At 33.6% G+C, this 19,587-nt stretch overlaps 1 protein-coding gene across 1 annotated transcript in view; it reads right to left on the bottom strand.

Moving 5' to 3' along the window:
• Window positions 1-19,587, bottom strand: part of LOC110094377 (kinesin-like protein KIN-7D, chloroplastic) — a 60,056-nt gene that overhangs the window by 32,257 nt on the left and 8,212 nt on the right. Inside the window, exons 4-8 of the mRNA XM_020819604.2 lie at window positions 14,586-14,638; window positions 13,259-13,324; window positions 13,118-13,171; window positions 2,991-3,050; window positions 2,071-2,149 (exon numbers count right to left, since the gene is read on the bottom strand). Of these exons, the coding sequence (XP_020675263.1) occupies window positions 2,071-2,149; window positions 2,991-3,050; window positions 13,118-13,171; window positions 13,259-13,324; window positions 14,586-14,638 (312 nt within the window). The remainder of the gene's footprint in view (window positions 1-2,070; window positions 2,150-2,990; window positions 3,051-13,117; window positions 13,172-13,258; window positions 13,325-14,585; window positions 14,639-19,587) is intronic.

The following is a 19,587-nucleotide window of genomic DNA, read 5'->3' as shown; positions in this document are numbered from 1 at the left end:
ATGTTGTGCATGGATTTAACACCATATTCAGCACTTAACATAACAACTAGAGAATGATAACTCATAAAACCGTCACCAAATAGATTGGACTTGGGATGAGGCCAATGATGATAGCTCCGTGCCACAACTCAACTAAAATTTATGCATAACATTCTTAATAACAAACCAATATATAAATTTAGATTCACTTGGAAACTATCTCAAATGCATTGAGCAAATAATGGCAACATAATATTGTAGAATCAAGAACAAGAAAGACAATAAAAATAATTAAGCTAAGACATAATATTTTCATAATAAACAATGTAGCATCCAATAAACTATAGACATTAATGATCGTGGACTTTAATGAAATTACAAACAACTCTAATGGGTATCTGTGCATAAAAGTTTCAGAAACAAGAAGAATAGATTAACAGCAGCAAAGAAATTTTTGAAAGAGAAATAGGAAAGACAAGTAAAAAAGGTTAGAAGAAAAAGAAGGAATAAAAATGGAGACGTTAAGCAGGGAAGAAATAATGGTTGAGTATGAAAGAAAAGCAGAGTTATTGATAAAAATGGCATCCCAGAGCAACCACAAACCTATCCAAAGGAAGATTATTCTAACAAACTTGTGCTGCCAATAAGTAAACTTAAGTGAATAGTAATTATGTCATTGATATTATATGCTTTATAATAAATATCCACAATCAACTTTACAAGCCCTTTCAAGTTCAATTCAACTAAGTATGCATAAGATTTTCATTCTATTTTACACTTTTTTTAACATGATGTGACACATATTCTACCCTTTTTCCTTCTTATTACTTTTGACTTTATTCTATGCCTTGCTTTAGAGGTTTGAAGTCCACTCGCTTACAAATCTATAAACTTCACTTCAAAAGGCTGTACTTCCAGAAGCTCACAAATATATATGCTTTTGCTCTCTATCATTCTAAGGTTTTTTCCATGCATTTGCATTTCTACAAAACTCAACCTACTTGTAAATGACTTCACACCTAACACTCAGATTATCACTACATAATGTCATATTGCATAAATCATCCATTAAGGCACCGTTATATTGTCCTCATACGCAATATCCCAAACTCTCCTCTCCAATTCAATGCCCAATATTGACTCTACTGGCAAATTATGTCAATATATCATAATTCTCAAAATAAATGTGTCATAGCCAAGTGTCACATAATTCTTAACCATTATAAAGTAGACTATATAATTTTCTATTCACTAAATCATAAGCCCTTATCTACTAAAACTTTTGCAGAATTACATTAATTTTTCATTTATTCATAATTAGACAAAGAATTATCAAATATGTGAATAGCACAATTTATGATGTCTAGCTTTCAATATAAGTTCATCCAACATTACAAAGGAGAATACATACATCATATTTAACCTTTGATGTAGCCTAAAAGTGGTTAGAAATTCTTCGATCACTCCAAAACTTAAACATACTATAAATGCATTCCCACCAAATTAATTGTGCTCATAATATTTGATCATATGCCTTAAAACTATCGATGCCACTCTCATTTTCTTAGTTCAATCACCCCTTTCATAACATCATTGCATGTCATATTCATAAATATTTAATGCCTAAACCATCAATGTTACTCTCATTTTCTTAGTTCAGTCCCCCTTTCCATACCATCATTGCATGTAATATTTACCTAAGTTGGTTTGGTTGGGACTGAACAAGCCAAAACATTAGAACCAAGATCCCCTATCGAAAAGTCAGAAATGTTATATGAATGAGCAGATTTACCAGGTGAACAAATGAAGTTGGGTTTAATCTTTGGTTTACCCTAACCAAACTTGCCTTCTGTGAAGAAGCCTGCATAAATATGGCTGTGCATGCAATAATAACCCCATGATGCTGATGAACTCCTAAAAGCATCATAATTATTGATCACACAATAACAAAAGAATCATGTCAAAGGTTTTTAGGATTATTGATTTCAAAAGTATGACTCAGTAATAAAAAATTCATTCATCAATAAGGCCGTACATTTCACCATAAATTTCATATTTAATCAGCATACTTATGCTCAACAAAAACCTCACCTTCTCCTGCCGCTATAAGAGAAAGAGCATGAGCAGGGGATAATACGACTTCCTCTTTGATACCCTCAACAAAAGTGCCCTGGTAAACATAGAAATTCGCCAATACAACATATTAAATCAGGAAAGTAAGCATAAAAATAGAAACATAAGAATAAGAACACACCGTATGGTAAATACTGGGATCAACTTGTACAAAATGGCTCTACTTAAAATATTAAAGATGTTCAAACAAGACGCTTATGATGTAAATTAACATGAGATAGTACATTTAATCTTCATTAAGGGCTTGTTTGGTTGCCTGAAAAAAGAATATAATGTAAAAGAAATATTTTAGAGTTATTTGGATGATTATAAAAGAAATGCAGGATATTACTTTTTTTTTAAGTAAAATGAATGCAATGTAAAATGAAAAAAAAGGTAGGGTATTAAGAGAGACCAACACTAAGCTATATGAAACTAATATTGATGGGAATTCAATGAGATGTCCCTTTAAATTTGTAAGTATGGCATAAATGCTCTTTGTTATTTTAGCATTTGCATACACCTCTCATATTATTAGCATGTTGTTTATTATTATTTAATAATTGTTAGTTGAAGCCAATCTTTGTAGCATATAATCGATTTAGAAGAAGGAATAGTCAAAATAAGTATTATATATTTACGCCATGATTGATATGTATTGAGAATTTTTGCAAACCCAATTTCTTGCATTTATGACTTAATAGTGAATGTCGCATACTGAGTTTGTTTTAGCAAAACTAAAGAGCATAAACTTCGTAGTTTTAAGGTTATTAGTTGTGCAACCTTGAGTAAAGAGATGCTAGCAATTTAAACAGGATCAATAACAAGTGTTAAAAGCAAATCAGACCAGAAACAGTAATAATAAAAGTCAATTAAACAAACAAATATATAAAGCCTACCTGAAGGTCTTCCCTAATTCTCAAATTCTGACCAGCAGGATTTAGTAAGTCATTAACAACCTGAAACAAAATTTGTAAATAAGAGAAATGCACAAATGCATTTTTATGGTAAATATAAAAGTGCAGATACCACTGGTTGCAAAATTCAAATAAGTACATAGGTCATCATTAAGAACAGCCTTGCATATAGCCCTTTTTGCTTCCTAATCCTCACACCAATTTGACCTAATTGCCTAAAGAAAGTATTTTAATAGTTCATTATACATGCTCAAACCACCTAAGTATTTTTTCAGTCATCTTCTCTTCAATAAATTTTACTCCAAATTTCACTTTAATATGGCCATTCCTTCCTAATTTTGCCAAACATCCTTCATATATTTTTAATTCTTATAACATTCGGCCTATCAATGTTTTTTATACATCCAAATATTTAAACCCATACAACATTATCGACTTACTAAATGTTTTATAAATTTATCTGTAAGCCTCTATTATATCATCTTATAATACAAAACTCCTAAGGTGCTTCTCCATTTTAATCCTTGAATCATAATTCAAAAAATTTTATCCTCAACTATATTACCATTCTTCTATATAAAAAAAAAATTAAAAAAAAAAACCATTCTTCTGTATAATTGATCAAAGATACTAAAATCTATCATACATACATATCACTAAATATTCTATAATAGTAAACAATAAATGTGAAAATCATACCAACTAAAATTACATATCATATATTCAATCTTTTTTCTACTAATTATAAGGCCTCTATCCTCTAAACATTTCCTCTAATATTCTAATTATTCACTTATTTGATTGGGGATTTCTTGCCAATTTGAAATACGTTATTTACAAAAAAACATAAACCAGGATATATTTCTTTGCAAATACATTGTAAATACCTTCATAATTAATACAAAAATAAATATAGACTTATTGTAGATACCCTTCTACTTATATTTGAGCCAAATCAATTACCAAGATAATCACATGCATCCTCCAAATCAATAAAAATATGACTTTTCTTTATTCCCTACACATTTCTATAAATTGCTTTAACAGAATTGCTTTCATAATAGATCTTCCTAATATGAAATCAAATTGGTTCTCACTGATGTAATATTTCTAGGTCTTTATTCTATTACTCTCCTATAACTTCAATATGAATCATAAATTTAATTCCTTTATATTTAGCGCAATCTTAACATCATCATGGTTCATAATCAAAATACCAAAATGCTTCTTGTTTAATTATTTGGCATCAACCTAATCTTCAAAATTCTATTGAAAATATTTGTAAAACAAATCAATATAATATAGCAGATAACTCTCCAGATCTTAGAAGGTATCTCATCTAAATCAAATGTCTTATATTAATGCATTTTTAGAGCCAATTTCATTACACTACTATGAATTAACTTTTAATATACTTCATTACATTATAATATTTATCATGCTCTGCCAAAAATAATTTCTTCATTAAAACTCTCATTTAGTGATTTCTCATAATAAGACTTTCATCTTTCTTTGATGTCTACAACTTTAACGAAGATTTTTAATGTATCTCATCTTGGCTATTTTATATATCTAATTTTCTTCTTAGCAACAAGCTTATTATATAAATCATTAAAATTATAGTTTTTCTAAACTCACTACCGTTACTTTAAAACTTATAGCCTTCTTATAATCATTATAAACCTTGGTATCAATATTATTCAATCTTTGACACTTTTAAAGCGCATTTCTTTTCCTTTAAAACACCTAGTACCGAGGAATTAGTCAACTTATCCCATCACTCCACCAAATCTTCATATCAGTGTATGATCTATTTATAAACTCTCCTAAAATTTCTATAAAAATCCGCTTAATGGAATTAGTCATCTTATTCCACATTGAATTTGGCCAAAATAAAGAATCCCTATATCAAAAAGTATCAATTTCTCACCTTTTAAATTACACTACATTAATATAGAGTAATACTTTCTTTTGATAAAATTTCTTTATACTCTCAATATATATATTCATCTTGACTACTCTATGTTGTAATCAACAGAAATTTTTTCTTTACAAGTAATTATTTATTTATTATATAGTGACTCCACTTTTATGAGTACCATGTGTTCTTCTCATTTCTTTAAACATGTGTTTACTATTATAACTTTATAGACAATAAATAATGTATAGCTTCTCCCATTACATTTCTATTTTCTACCCGTAGCTACTATCAATTCTCTTATAAGCTACTTGATGAGAACATCGGAAGATCAACGGCTACGATCTGGAGTTTATTTTATTTTTTGAAATTCTTATGTACTAGTTTATTTTATATTTTATATTTTTCCAATTTTCCCATTTTACCCCTAGGGGTGATCATGTGGTGTTGTAGCCCGAAGGGCGTTTTAGTCTTTGCTATTTTTCTTTTCATGAGGGTTTAGGAAACTATTTGAAATTAAGTTAGGGTTTAGGGTGATAATTGATTATTGAAAATTCAGATTTCTCTTTGTCTCCCTCAATGTTGAGTGTTTGAGAGAAGAAGGAAGACCCAAGGTGTGGGCAATCGCAATACCCGTCAACTATTGGAAGGGTCCAAGGTTCGCGGCTTTATTTTTTTATTTTTTTGTTCCTCTCATCTCCTCCGACCCTCCCCCTCTTCCCCGCCGCCGGATTGCTCCCTCTTCCACCAACCCCTCATTTTCCCATACCCGACCACCACCTCGGTTTCCCCATTGCTTCATATTAAGGCTCCCAATCACACTTTAATTTGAATTCAAATTTCAAATTAAGACCCTCCAAATCTATCTAGAATCTGAAATTAATTTCCGATTTGGTTAAAACTTTCCCTCCCCCTCTCCAACCTAACCAATCCTCCTTCATCCAAACCGCCCCACTCTCCCAACTCCCACTCTCCTATTTGAATTGGGAATTTAACAACACGTGCCACCTAAGCAAGTAATTAAATTCTAACATTATTCCCAAAGATGTCCACAAAACTCCCCACCACATTCCCCCAGCTTTTGTGCATCTAGAAGGTGGCAAATCCTGAATTTCTCCTCTCCAGCGTGCTGTCCAAAATTATGGACAAGTTCTAAGTGCTGCCATGAGACTCAGAACATGGGAAGATGCTGTCCAGAAGAACTACAGCAACAGAAACAGCAGTTCTGCTGTTCCCAAGTCCTCCAGCTACTGTCCCATCGCCGAACAAGATCCGGGTTGCTGTCCAGATGAAATTCAGCCAAAGGATGCGACTGTCTTAACCGGAAAGACCTTCTAGGTGCTGCCCCCAAAGCCCCAAACCAGGATTCGGTGAACTCTTTCCCCCGCTCTTTTATTTTCCTAATTACTTTCAATTATGGAATAAATTGATTCACCGAGATCATGTTAGTCCTCCGCTAATGCCTAGAAATTGGAAGAGTTTATTGAGGGATTTTCTTGTAGAGACTAATCTTTTATTAGCATTGGGATTTATTGTTGAAACCATTCATGTATGCAACGTTATATTAAATTAATTTTTTACGATCTCAACCTCTATGTAAGTGATTTAGCCTAAGCTTGTCTTACCGCTCTTTGTGTTTTCTTTTGTCGTTCAAAATCAATGCAAATATATAATTATTGTGGTTTCTAAAAATTAAGCGTGTAAATTCATTAAGTAACTCATCCTCGCATGTATGTTTCACATCACTACTACGAAATCAAGCATAGCTTATCCCATAGTATTTCTATCTGCTATTCCTTAACTACTACAAATCCTCTTAGCACTCATCCAATCAAAAAATATTTGCCCACGTAGCTCATCCTACTATTGATCCTAGGGTAGAAGACGCTTGATCTTGGTTGAATCGGCTATCTAGCTCATATTGGACATTGGATAATCATGACATTTCAATTAGTGTGCCAATGAAGCTCAATGTTTTTGTGATTGTTTCATGAGAATTATCCTAATGTGCTACAAGACAAATAAATCAAGTTCCTATATTTGATTTTTTGTACCCTTCCAATGTCAAAGACAACATAAAAAAAGGCTAACTACCACAACAACAAGCCTTTATCCCATCACGTAAGACCAATTACATAAATCTTTTTTCTCCATTGTGTCCTATCAAGAGTCAAATTTTCATTTATATTTGATATAAAAAGATTATTTTTAATGCTTTCTAACAAAGTCTTTTTTGGTCTACCTCTAGCTTTCTTAACATAGGTTGAATCTAATACATCTACTCAATTTAAAAAAAAATATTTTATGTCATAAAAAAACCATCATTTTATGTCACTAAACCATCTAAGGCAACTCTCTCTAATCTTATTTAACACTGAAGCTACTCCAACCTTTTTAGAAATATACTCATTTAGCATTTTTTTATCTAAGCGTAAAGCCACTCATCCATATGAGCATTCTCATCTTTGCAAAACTTATGACCAACATTTTGTGCCATAAAGCATTGCAGGTCTCACTACCATCTTGTAAATTTTCTCTTAAATTTGAGGGATACTTTTCTATCACACAACAGGCTCGATGTATTCCTCTACTTCAACCATCCAACTTAAATTCTAATAATAATATATCCATCTATTTCACCATCACTCTAAGCAATAGATCTGATATATCTACAACGTGCACTCTTTTTAATGACTTAATCACCCAATGTCACAATTCTACCACTTGATCTATTACTATTAAAATTACACTCCATGTACTCGGTTTTAGATCTACTGCTACTCAAATGAAATTTTTAGACTCTAAGGTTGACCTCCATAATTCAAGCTTTCCATCAACTCCCTCTCTAATCTTATCAACAAGAAGAATATCAACAGCAAAAAGCATACACCAATGTACATCCTCTTGCAAATGCCTAGTAAGAACATCCATGAATAAACCAAAAAGATATGGGCTTCAAAATGATCCTTGATATAACCCAACTAAAATAGTAAAATATCTAGTTATACCACATTATGTTTAAACACAAATAACAATTGATGTATATATATCATTAATGACTTGAATATAAGTATTATTAACTATTTCTTTTCTAGAACTCTCCAAAGCACCTCTCTTGGAACTTTATCACATGCTTTCTCGAAATCAATAAATATCAAAAGTAGATCCTTCTTTCTTTACACTCCTCCATCAAACTTCTTAATAAATGTATAACTTTCAAAGTAGACCCACCCAGCATGAATCTAAATTGAATTTGACAAATATTAGTACCATGTCGTAACCCATGCTAAATTGCCCTCTCTCATAATTTTAATGCATGATACATGTTGAAATCCAGCTGTCGAAATCCAACCGTTCCTAGTGCAAAGGATCCGACGGACACAAAGATCAATCCGTGGGATACTCTCATGGATCACGCCAATCCGTGGATACTCTCATGGATCACGCCATAATGAGGGGACGTATTTAGGAAAGATTTTTATGTATTATTTATGTATTAATTCTGTAATTTATTATTTCCTCATTAGGATGTCTTGTATAGATCTATAAATAGGGAAGATTGTAATGAATAATTTCAAGATTTTCCCTCTCAAATTCTCCGTTTTAACAATACATTAACTTAATTTATCTATAATTTGCAAACTCTTGTGCATCACATTTATTCTTAAAAATAGGAACCAACACACTCCACTCATCATACATCTATTTAGTTTTCAAAATAATATTAAATAATTTAGCAAGCTAAGAAATTCCTTGTTCTACAAAGCATTTCTACACTTCTAGTAGAATATCATCAAGTCCTATTACTTTTCCGCATTTTATTTTCTTTAAATCCTCTCCAACTTTAAGTCCTCATATGAAGATACAAATAAAATTATAAAATTTAATTAAGGGTGCTAAAGTCAATAAAGTTAATCATATTCTCACAATCTTCATTGAAAAGTTCATTGAAATATCTCATCAACCTATGCTGAATATCCTCTTCAAAGAAAAACATTTTTTTATCTGCATCCTTAATGCACTTCACTTGAATTAAATCTTTAATTCTCTTATATCTTTGTTTTGCTAAATTATACATGCATCTTTCACCAACCTTAGTATATAATCTATTATATAAATCACTAAAAGCTAAAAGCTAAATTCTTTGCATCACATGTTGCTTTCTTAAAAACTCTACAGGCCCCTATATATCTTTTACCAATTTTTTTATTTTTACATCTACATCAATTTGCATAAAAAAGCTTCTTATTTTTTATTTTTTCAAACATATTTTGATTCCACCATCAATTATTTTTATTATTAGGGGCTTTTTTTTAATTCTCAAAACAAATACTTTGCAAATAACATTAGCTTCTTCATGAACAATTCAAATTTTATGATCATGAATTTACTCAAAAAAAAAATTTATAGAACACTTTAAATAACACCGTTTAAACCTAAGACAATATTATACTTTAATTTTCATTTTACACCCCTTCATCTTAAAATCCAAAATTAATTAGCAATATTAGGTATATAAACATTCACTTAGAATGACTTTATAATCATTGCAATATAAATGATCTATTTTTCTTAAAAGAACATAATCAATCTACATTTTTAGTGTCCATTCTTATAAGTCATGGAATGCTCATCTTTTCTTAAATAAACATTAGAAATTACAAAATCATAAACTAGAACAAAATTTAATATGGTGTCACCACATTCATTAGTTTCTTCAAACACATAGCCACCATGAATGCTTTAAAAATTTTCTACCACTCTAACACACCCATTTAAATCTCCTCCAATAAAAACATTTTTTCCAAGAGATTTATCTTTTATATTAATTCTAAATCATTTTAATATTTTATTTTTGAACACAGAAAACCTACTTGAGGAGCATAATAACCTTCACATTAAAAATCATTTTAAAGCTATAATTTTATCTCCAATTCTATTAATTTATACAATATTATCATTTAAACTCTTATTTATAATTATATCTATATCATTTCTAGTATGAATCCTATCTGAATAGTTGAATACCACTATTTCAATCCCAAATTATCAATCTCCTTAGTCTTTTTCCCAACCCATTTAGTTTATTGAATATATAGAGTATTTATTTCCTATGATTAATAATATCTATTAATTTTATTAATTTGATTGTAGTATATATATGCTCTAAGTTCTTATCCTAATTATAATTTTAGGGACTAACTTCTTTGCCACATTGTCCATAATGTAGGAACACTTGCTTATTTAATGTTGTACTTAGACGTTGATGCAAATGGCCCTTATACACTTTTTGTTGTATTCAAGCCATACATTAACTACTAAGCTTCAATAAATTAAGGTCCAATTGCAGAAGTTGCTAACGAAAAGTTTCATCATGGAATGAAGTTGCTGACCAAGTGATTCGTTACGCATAAAGTATGGCATGCCACAATGGCAAGCACCTATGCTTTTTGTAAAGAATAAGGAGAATGAATTTGAGCATCACCTATAAGAGTTAAAAAGATGAAAATGCAAAAAATAAAAAACTATCCACTACCTCATATTGATCGCTTCTTTGTGCATGCAAGCACCATCGCATTATTAGATTAACATACAGTCCAGATAACAATGATTGAAGATTAAGATTGATGAATGTCAAAGCAAGCTTTTAAGCTGTTATGGTCATTACAATTTTTTGATGATGCAAGTTGACAAATACTTCAACTACATTATTACATTTGATGAATATTATTTTTAAATCTTGCTAGAATAAATTTTTTATGGTCTTCATTGATGACATCTTGACCTATACTACAATGTGGACAAAGAATGCTCACCCAAAATTGGGCTACAAATTAAGGAAAATGCTTTATGCTAAGTTATTCAAACGTGAATGCTAATGAAGGGAGCTGGCTTTCCTTAGGGACATTGTCAATTTAACTTGAAATTCCATTAATCCAGGCAAGATTAAGGTCATGATTGATTGGCCAAGACCAAATCACAGTCCTATATTCTTGAACTATAGACAAGGTTGTCCTGAAAGGCTGTAAAGTTTGAAAGGTCTTTTCTTGTCCTTAGAGAACTTTCAGAAATCAGTACTACAGAATTCCATAAGAAAATGATGGCTTCCAAACCTATACACGCTTAATATTAAGGCATGGATTATGCTTCAATGCAGTAAGGTAAGTTTGTGGTCATGCCAAAAAAAAAATTTGTGGTTCATGTCTCCAAGCAGCTCATGGCACAGGACAAAAATTATTCTACTAACGATCTAAAGTTTGTTACCATCATCTTTACTTTAAAGATCTATAGACGCTATATTTATGCAATCCATCATGAAGACTTCAAAGTTCTTTCTCAGAGAGAGTTCCATACCTTGATGTAAAGATGATGTGATGCGGACATCCAAACGTGAAAGCTTATAAGAGGAGACGAAGATCGACGGCCCTTATCGCACCATTCTATTTTAAGTATTATTTGTATTTTTTTATTTATTTGTGTATTTCTCCCTTTTCTACCCACACTTGAGAGAGTAGTCCTATATAAGCCCTAGGGGCATGTTTGCTTTTTGAGTTTCTTTTATTTTTAGGCCTATATATAGAGGCATATGCTATTGTATAAGGATGATGGATTATTAAGAAGAAAATTTTCTACACTTTATTCTTGAGAGCTATGGGAGTTCTTAGAAGAGTAGAAGTCCATATGTGAGGGCAACGAAATACCCACCAGCTGCAGGAAGTGTCCGAGCTCGTGGTTGAAGTCCCTAGGTGAGGGCATCGTAGCACCCATCAGCCGGGCTCATGGTTTATCTTTCTTTCTTGTTCCCCCCCTCCCCCACCGCCGGTCAAACTCCCTCCTATAGCCGTCGGCCACTTCTCCCACTCCCACCAACCACCGGCCTCCAACCTCTCCACCTCAATCCCAAGTTTCGGCCTCTCCTTAGCTGTCGGCCTCCCTAGCCCAAACCTTAAGCCGCTGGCAAGCCCCCTCCAAACCCTTGTTTCAAATTCAATTGGCCTCATGAACACCTTCTTAAAATATCTTATTATTAATTTGAAAAGTCAATGAATTTGAATTCAAATGATATTTAAAATTCAAAAACTTTCCTAATTAGTAAATATCTTTTAGGAAACCCCCCAAATCTCTCCCAATCTAAAATTAATTAGAATTAATTCCAATTTCCATGTTCATTGAATCTAGACACATTCATTGAATGTGAACAACTCCTCCCCCTCCTCTCTCTTGGTCGCGCCCCTCTCTCCTATCTCATTAATTCCTCCAATCAAACCCCCAATCAAGCCCTTGCATAGGTAGGACCCTCCCTCTCTCTCCAATTAAAATATTCCACCCTCTTCCCTCTTTCCCTCCACTTTTAAAATTTCAATTAATTTCCTAATATAAGCTTGTAGTAGTTTGGGAAGTATTAATTCAGATTTCAATCTATTTAAATCTAAAAAAGAATCTTCCATAAATGAAAGAGTTAAATTAGGGAAAGCCCATTCAATCAATCTAATTTGATTTGAATTTTAAATTTTAAAAGGCCCTTAAATCCTTTCCCAATTTAAGATTCCCATTAAAGAAGGCAATTGTTGCTACCCGGTTGGAAACCTCTCTCTCTCTCTCTCTCTCTCTCTCTCTCTCTCTCTCTCTCTCTCTCTCTCTCTCTCTACATCATGATGGCTAGAGCTAATTAAGGATTTTGATTTAAGATTCAATTTCAACAAGAGAAAACAAATGATATAGCAAATGCCTAAATTGGAAATCCACAACTAGTAGAGTACAGCAGGATTGGATTCATACAGCTTATATGAGGAATGCCTGAGTAAATACCGATCAGAGAACAAATTCAACCATGGTCGAGGTTTGAGTTAATGATTGATTAAACAAGTACATAGAGATTTCAAAGTTATTTGTGGGTGGATCATACTCATATTTATTCTTCTATCCATGAGCAATCCAGGCTTGCATCCAAGGCAAATGTGATATTAAGCACTACGGATAGAAAATATATCACATACTCATGATAATTTCCTTGGTCATCTGCAAGGTTTATATCATGAAGTCATGATATTTGTAGAGAAACTGAAAAAGTTTCAAAGATACAGATGAAATTATGATTTTTAGAGATGTAGAAAGCATTTAATATGTACAATAAAAAATAGATAATGCTCAACTAAAATTCAAGCAAAAAAATGATCCGATAAAAACATACCTCGTTATAGATTTCCAAATAGGATACACGAAGGAGAAACTCTCGATTTGGCGTCTACAAAAAAGAAATGGTCTTTAATAACATGCTATCAAAGAAAAAAAATTATTTTGGAAAAGTAAGTATGCCGTTCCTTCACACAACCTCTTGTATAATACTAAATGCATCCTTCACCGCCAGTGGTATTATACCAGGAGACCTTTGATCTCCCTGCATGAAGAGGCCCAAGAAACAAAAAAGTGAGCTTTCTGCCAACATAAGGTATAACATATAGTTTTTACAACATATGAACCGTAGTCCAACCCATTAAGAAACGCATCCATGCTAAGAGGAAAATGAGGAAAACGAGTATCATAATTTAGAAGCCAAAATAACAAAAGGGAAAAAATCACAAATACAACTATGGATGTGCGTTTCTCCTATTTTCTGATAGAAATTTTCTACAAAATGAATCAACAGTAAATATTTGCTTTTCCACTTCCCCATTTGGACATTTCTAGACTCACGCATCAACCAGAAAGATGGACCTCCACTACTGCCATCCCGTTAATCTTTTGGAATTCTGAATAATATATTTTACACTTTATCAATGAAAACTAATCCTAGTATGAATAAAATTAACAGAATTAACAGTCAAACTTAAGTTTTGCTGTCATCTTTTTCTCTGTCACCATTTTTCACGCAATATTTCAATTAATGTTAACGTCTGCAGAGCCCCTTAAAACTCGTGCTGAAGTAGAACGCCTATAAAATTAAACAACTTGTCTGACTTTTGAGGGAAAACCTTTAGAATAATTTGCTACAACATAAAATCAAAGAAAATATTAGGAATGAGGGGTACTTTTCTATCACACAACAAGCCCGATGCATTAAGGTTAGAGAGAGTCGCCTTAGATGGTTTGGTCACATAAAACGGCGGCCTTTCCGATGACCCGGTTAGAAGAATAGAGGTATTAGATTTGACTTATGTTAAGAAAGGTAGAGGCAGAGACTTTGTTAGAAAATATTCAGAATGACTTTCTTTATTATATTTAAACGAGAATTTGACTTTTAATAGGATACAATGAAGGAAAAGGATTCATGTAGCTGACTCCACGTAGTGGGATAAACGCTTGATGTTGTTGTTGTTGTTGTATAAAATCAAAGAAAATGCTTGGATGCCAAGGGCTAACATAAAAAAACATAAGCAGTGTCACAATTGACTCTAAATTGCTTGATCAGAGTTAGGATACATTTAAGATTATACTAATAAAAAATAAACAATACCACCTTAAGTCTCTCCAATAATTTGTGCATATTTGTATCAACAGCTCATGAGAGAGATGATATATTTCATTACATTTTTGTCCATAATGGATAAAGTCAGTGGCAACATGTTTTTTTAAGTTTTTGGGCAGTGATGAGACACATTTGAACTGTTACACGTTAATCCTATCAAAGAGAAACGTATTGATATGGTTGAAATACTCACATGCATTGTATGGGTCTTTCCGCTACTTGTAACTCCGTAAGCAAAAATGGTTCCTGCAACAAGGAGATACATGCTAACTTATGCACTCCATAAAAATAAAACCAATGACAAAATATAATTATATAAATAACTAGGTTTTGAGGAAACATGTGCTTAAAATGTCGACAGGTTTAAACATAAAAAGGTTGTTACTTAGAGCCTCCTCATATGCTCCAATGCTGTACAAATACCCTTATAAAAAACCAGAAGTGCCAGAATTATAAGAGGAAATAGAATAAAATCTGAAGCAACTACGTAAGCTAAAGAATAAACCATTATGCAGTATGATGCCTTCAACGTAGGTTTATGCCAGCAGAATGGATGAAGTGAACTGGGCCTGTGAAAGTGCTTGCCTAGGCAAAACCAAACATGATACCAAACCAATTATACACTCCCAAGATGGTGTTTCTAGCATAACACCTCGCCTAAATTCCTCACTTTTAGTAGTTAAAAAAATTATTTAGGTTAGAAGGGAGCCTTTTCTAAATATTTGGACGTGTTATATTTTTCAATTAAATTAGCAGTATAGCAACAACTTCACTGTACATCATTTTAATATGTTGGATGTAGGGATCAAGTTTGAGCTACAAAATTTTCATTTTGTTAAAATGCTAGGTGACGGAAAGAATACCTTGCTCAGTGGCAAGAATTTGAATCTTACTTTCATGGACTAAGATAGCAGCCCGAACATTTAAGTATATTTTGCTTCATTTTTTCCAAATATCTTTGGTTGTGGTTTGGAACATGCACATTTTGCTAATTTCCAGTCTCATTGAATTCCACAACCATGACATGATTGAGTAGTCTACTATAATATGTCCCAAGTAATAAAATTGAGATCAACTTCTCTCAATATGGGCCAATAAGATGGCCTAGCATTCTTTTATTTTTTTTTTTTAAAGATAAATTCTCAAGAATTGGGACCAAACAAGATAATTCCCTTCAATTCAATATAAATGAAGGTTGAAGCCTTGAAGGTTTTGATACTCACATATTAGAGATTGAAATTTTGGGTAAGATTCAGAACCATTTAGTTTCTCCCTTGGTTTGTTCTTTTTTTTTTAATCTTAATATTAATGATGGAGGATACACCTATTGAAGCTGATGAAGAATAAAGGGTGTGCCTACTGTGGGGAAGGAAGGATCTTGTTGTCACTTGCTGTGATGAAGACGCCTACAATGGTGAAGGTAGACTTCTGCTGTGGTTAAGTAAAAAAACAGCTGTTCCTCTTGCGATGAATTAAAGCTGTTGACGATGACTTCAAGGAAATCAAACGAAAGTGATGCAAGGAATAATTTTTCTACGGCTCTAATACCATAAGGGAGAGAGATTGTTTGAATTCTTTTTTATTGTAATAAGAACCTTATACCCTAATTTATCAACAGGATTCTATAATTTCTCTTCTGCAAACAGGTAATTAGACACCGGTTATTTGACAATTTCGCCTAAACAAAATATTTACTACTGACATGGTTTTCCTAGAAGCACTTATGAGCATATGAAAGTGAATCACTACATCATGCAGGAACCATGAAACACAATTCCCGGATCAGAATGTCCAACACCCAGGGTTCGGACTACCAACAATTCTCACATGTATCGGATATGCCTTGGAGAAAATACAGCAAACACACAATGGAAAAAAAATGCATAAATATGACTATTGATAGCAGCTTTTCTTCAATAAAAAAAATAAAAGCGATCTACAATTCTAGAGGTGGATCAACTCTCCCAAACAACCTAGACGCCACTAGGAAGCCCTCACGAAAAAAAAAAACTACAATAACTCTCACATAAAATTCTCCATATAAAACATAACATAAACCCTACTAGTTATAGCAAATAATAAACAACAACTTTCAAAACAGCCGTCTCCCAATTCTCCTCTCAAATCAGCCTCTAAATATGTCCTCTTCAATTAGGAAATATCTCCTAATTAATTTCCTCCAAATCAGCCCTCAAACCAGCCCCAAAATCTGCCCTCTTTAATTATGAAACATCTCCTAATTAATCTCCTCTAAATCAGCCCCCAAATCAGCCTGCTTTCCTAATTAATTTTCCTCCTATTTGAATTCAAATAGATATTTCCCTCCTTAATTATCTCATTAATTTCCTCCTTAATTACCCTCCTAACATAATGAATTATTGATTTGTTGGGCCCCACAAGTGAGGCAGAAATCACCCTGGATTTGGTTTCAGGTTCCTCCCCCTACACTGTCGGTCTAGCCTTCCCTTGGCCTATAGCCGTAACAATACTTCCCCGTAAAGACGCAAGTTGTCCTCAAGGTGGAAGGATGGGACATTGTTCATGGCTTTCTTCAGCTGCTCAGTTATGGGTCATGGTATCATCCACTGGAACCAAGTTAAAGCTTTCCTCTCTAAATATAGCTCTATAGTCGTAAACTTCTCCTCCTCATTCAACCCATTCACCATGAAATACATCTCCGCCCGGTATACCCGCCCATAGGCATCATCTCCTTCAAATATTAGCATCCTCAACTTCCTCACCCTAGTATCGCTACCACCCATCTTGATCCTCCAGTGTAGTGATTGTGATGATCTCTCCATGTTTCCCCCGTGCATTGAGGGCGGGACGCCCACCTTTCTTTCATCCTTTCTTGCATGTCACGATCCCATGATTCAGCTCGACCCCCTACATCTCGAGTCGCCCACTCCCTTAACCCGAAATGCCTCCCATAATGATCGGCCACTCCACCTCCACCACAAAAGTCCCTCCTTATTGTGTTTTCTTCTGGAAACCCTGATCCAGCCTTTATTGGAGCTCTAGGAGGAGGCTCTTGATGGACGAAGCTCTCTTTATCAAACCTCTTCCATCTGATCTCCTTTCCCTTATAGATTCGGCCAAAAAAATCCCAGTCAAATCTTGGTTAGGATTAGTAATTGGAACCCCCAATGGCGTTTTGGATTGCATCTTCATGAGTTTCCTTTACACCTTTTCTATCCCTCCATATAAACTCTCAATCTGATTCTTCATAGTTAAAAACTTCTCCTCCATGTCGAATTTGAATTGCTCTATTTTGTCTTTCAATACATCCATTTTCTTTGCTGCCAACTCTCCAATAATCTCACTCTGATACCAATTTGATATGCCTTGGAGAAAAAACAGCAAACACGCAATGAAAAAAAACTACATAAATATGAATATAGATGGCAAATTTTTTATTATAACTTTAATAAAAAAGAAAGATACAAGTGATCTACAATTTAAGAGGTAAATCGATAAACAACAAATTTCAAAACAGCTTTCCCCCAATTCCTCTCTCAAATCAGCCCCAAAATCTGCCCTCTCAATTAAAAAATATCTCATAATTAATTTTCTACAAAATCAACCCCCAAATCTGTCCTCTTTAATTAGGAAATATCTCCTAATTAATCTCCTCTAAATCAAACCCCAAATATGTCCTCATTAATTAATCCCCTTCAAATAAGCATTCTTTCCTTATTAATTTCCCTCTCCTATTTGAATTCAAATAGGAGATATTTCAATCCTTAATTAATTCCCTTCTTAATTACCCTCCTAATATAATGAATTACTATTTTGCTTGGCCACACAAGAGGGGCTGAAATCTCCTTGAAATTGGTTTCAGGTTCCACCCACTCCACTGCCGATCTAGCCTCCCTTAGCTTACAGCTGTAACAATACTCCCCCCCCCCACAAAAAAGGCACACCTTGTCCTCAACGTGGAAGGATGGGAAGCTGCTCATGGCTTTCTTTAGCTACTTAGTTATTGGTCATGCTATCAGCCACTGGAACCAAGCTAAATCTTTCCTCTCCAGACATAGCCCTGCAGCCGTAAACTTCTCCTCCTCATTCAACCCATTCACCATGAAATACATCTCCACCCGATATACGCACCCATCATCCTCCCCTTCAAATATTGGTATCCTCAACTTCCTCACCCTAGGATCGCTACCACCCCCAATAGCTTATTCCTCCTCCAGTATAGCGATTGTCGTGATCCTTCCATGTTTCCCCCTATATCGAGGGCGGGACTCCCACCTTTCTTCGATCCGCTCTTGCATGACACGATCCCATGATTCAGCTCAACCCCCTCCATCAACAATCACTCACTCCCCTTGCTCGAAATGCCTCCCATAATGGTAGGCCACTCCACCACACAATTCCCTCCTTGTTGTCTCCTCTTCTAGAAACCATGATCCACCCTTTATTGGAGCCCTAGGAGGAGGCTCTTGAAAATAATAATTAAAAAAAAAACTCTCTTCATCAAACCCCTTCCGTCCAATCTCTTTTCCCTTAGATTTGGCAAGAAAATATCGATCAAATCTTGGTTAGGGTTAGTAGTTGGAACCTCTGGTAGAGTTTTGGATTACATCTTCATGGTTTTCCTTAACATCTCTTCTATCCCTCTAAATCGTCTCTCCATTTGATTCTCTATAGTTAAAAACTTCTCCTCCATGCCGACTTTGAATTGCTCTATTTTGCATTTCAATATATCCATTTTCTTTGTTGTCATCTCTCCAAAAATCTCGCTCTGATAGTAATTTGATATGACTTGGAGAAAAAACAGCAAACACATAATGGAAAAAATTGCAGAAATATGAATATAGATGTCGGATTTTTAATTATAACTTCAATAAAAAAGAAAGATACAAGCGGTCTACAATTCGAGCGGTAGATCGACTCTCTCAAACAACTTTCAAAACAACCCTCTCCCAACTCCCCTCTCAAATCAGCCCCCAAATATGTCCTCTTCAATTAGAAAGTATCTCCTAATTAATTTCTTTCAAATCAGCCCCCATTACAACCCTCTTTAATTAGGAGGCATCTCCTAATTAATCAACCTCCAAATCAGTATGCTTTCCTTATTAATTTCTCTCTCCAATTTGAATTTAAATAAGAGATCTTTCCCTTAATTATCTCCTTAATTACCATCATAATATAATGAATTATTGTTTTGTTTGGCCCTACAAGATGGGTTG

This window comes from Dendrobium catenatum, unplaced genomic scaffold (genome assembly GCF_001605985.2).
Source record: "Dendrobium catenatum unplaced genomic scaffold, ASM160598v2 fragScaff_scaffold_198, whole genome shotgun sequence".
In the NCBI taxonomy this organism is placed as follows: domain Eukaryota; kingdom Viridiplantae; phylum Streptophyta; class Magnoliopsida; order Asparagales; family Orchidaceae; genus Dendrobium; species Dendrobium catenatum.
The sequence above is the reverse complement of the archived record's forward strand: the minus strand, read 5'-3'. Positions and strand labels throughout refer to the sequence as shown.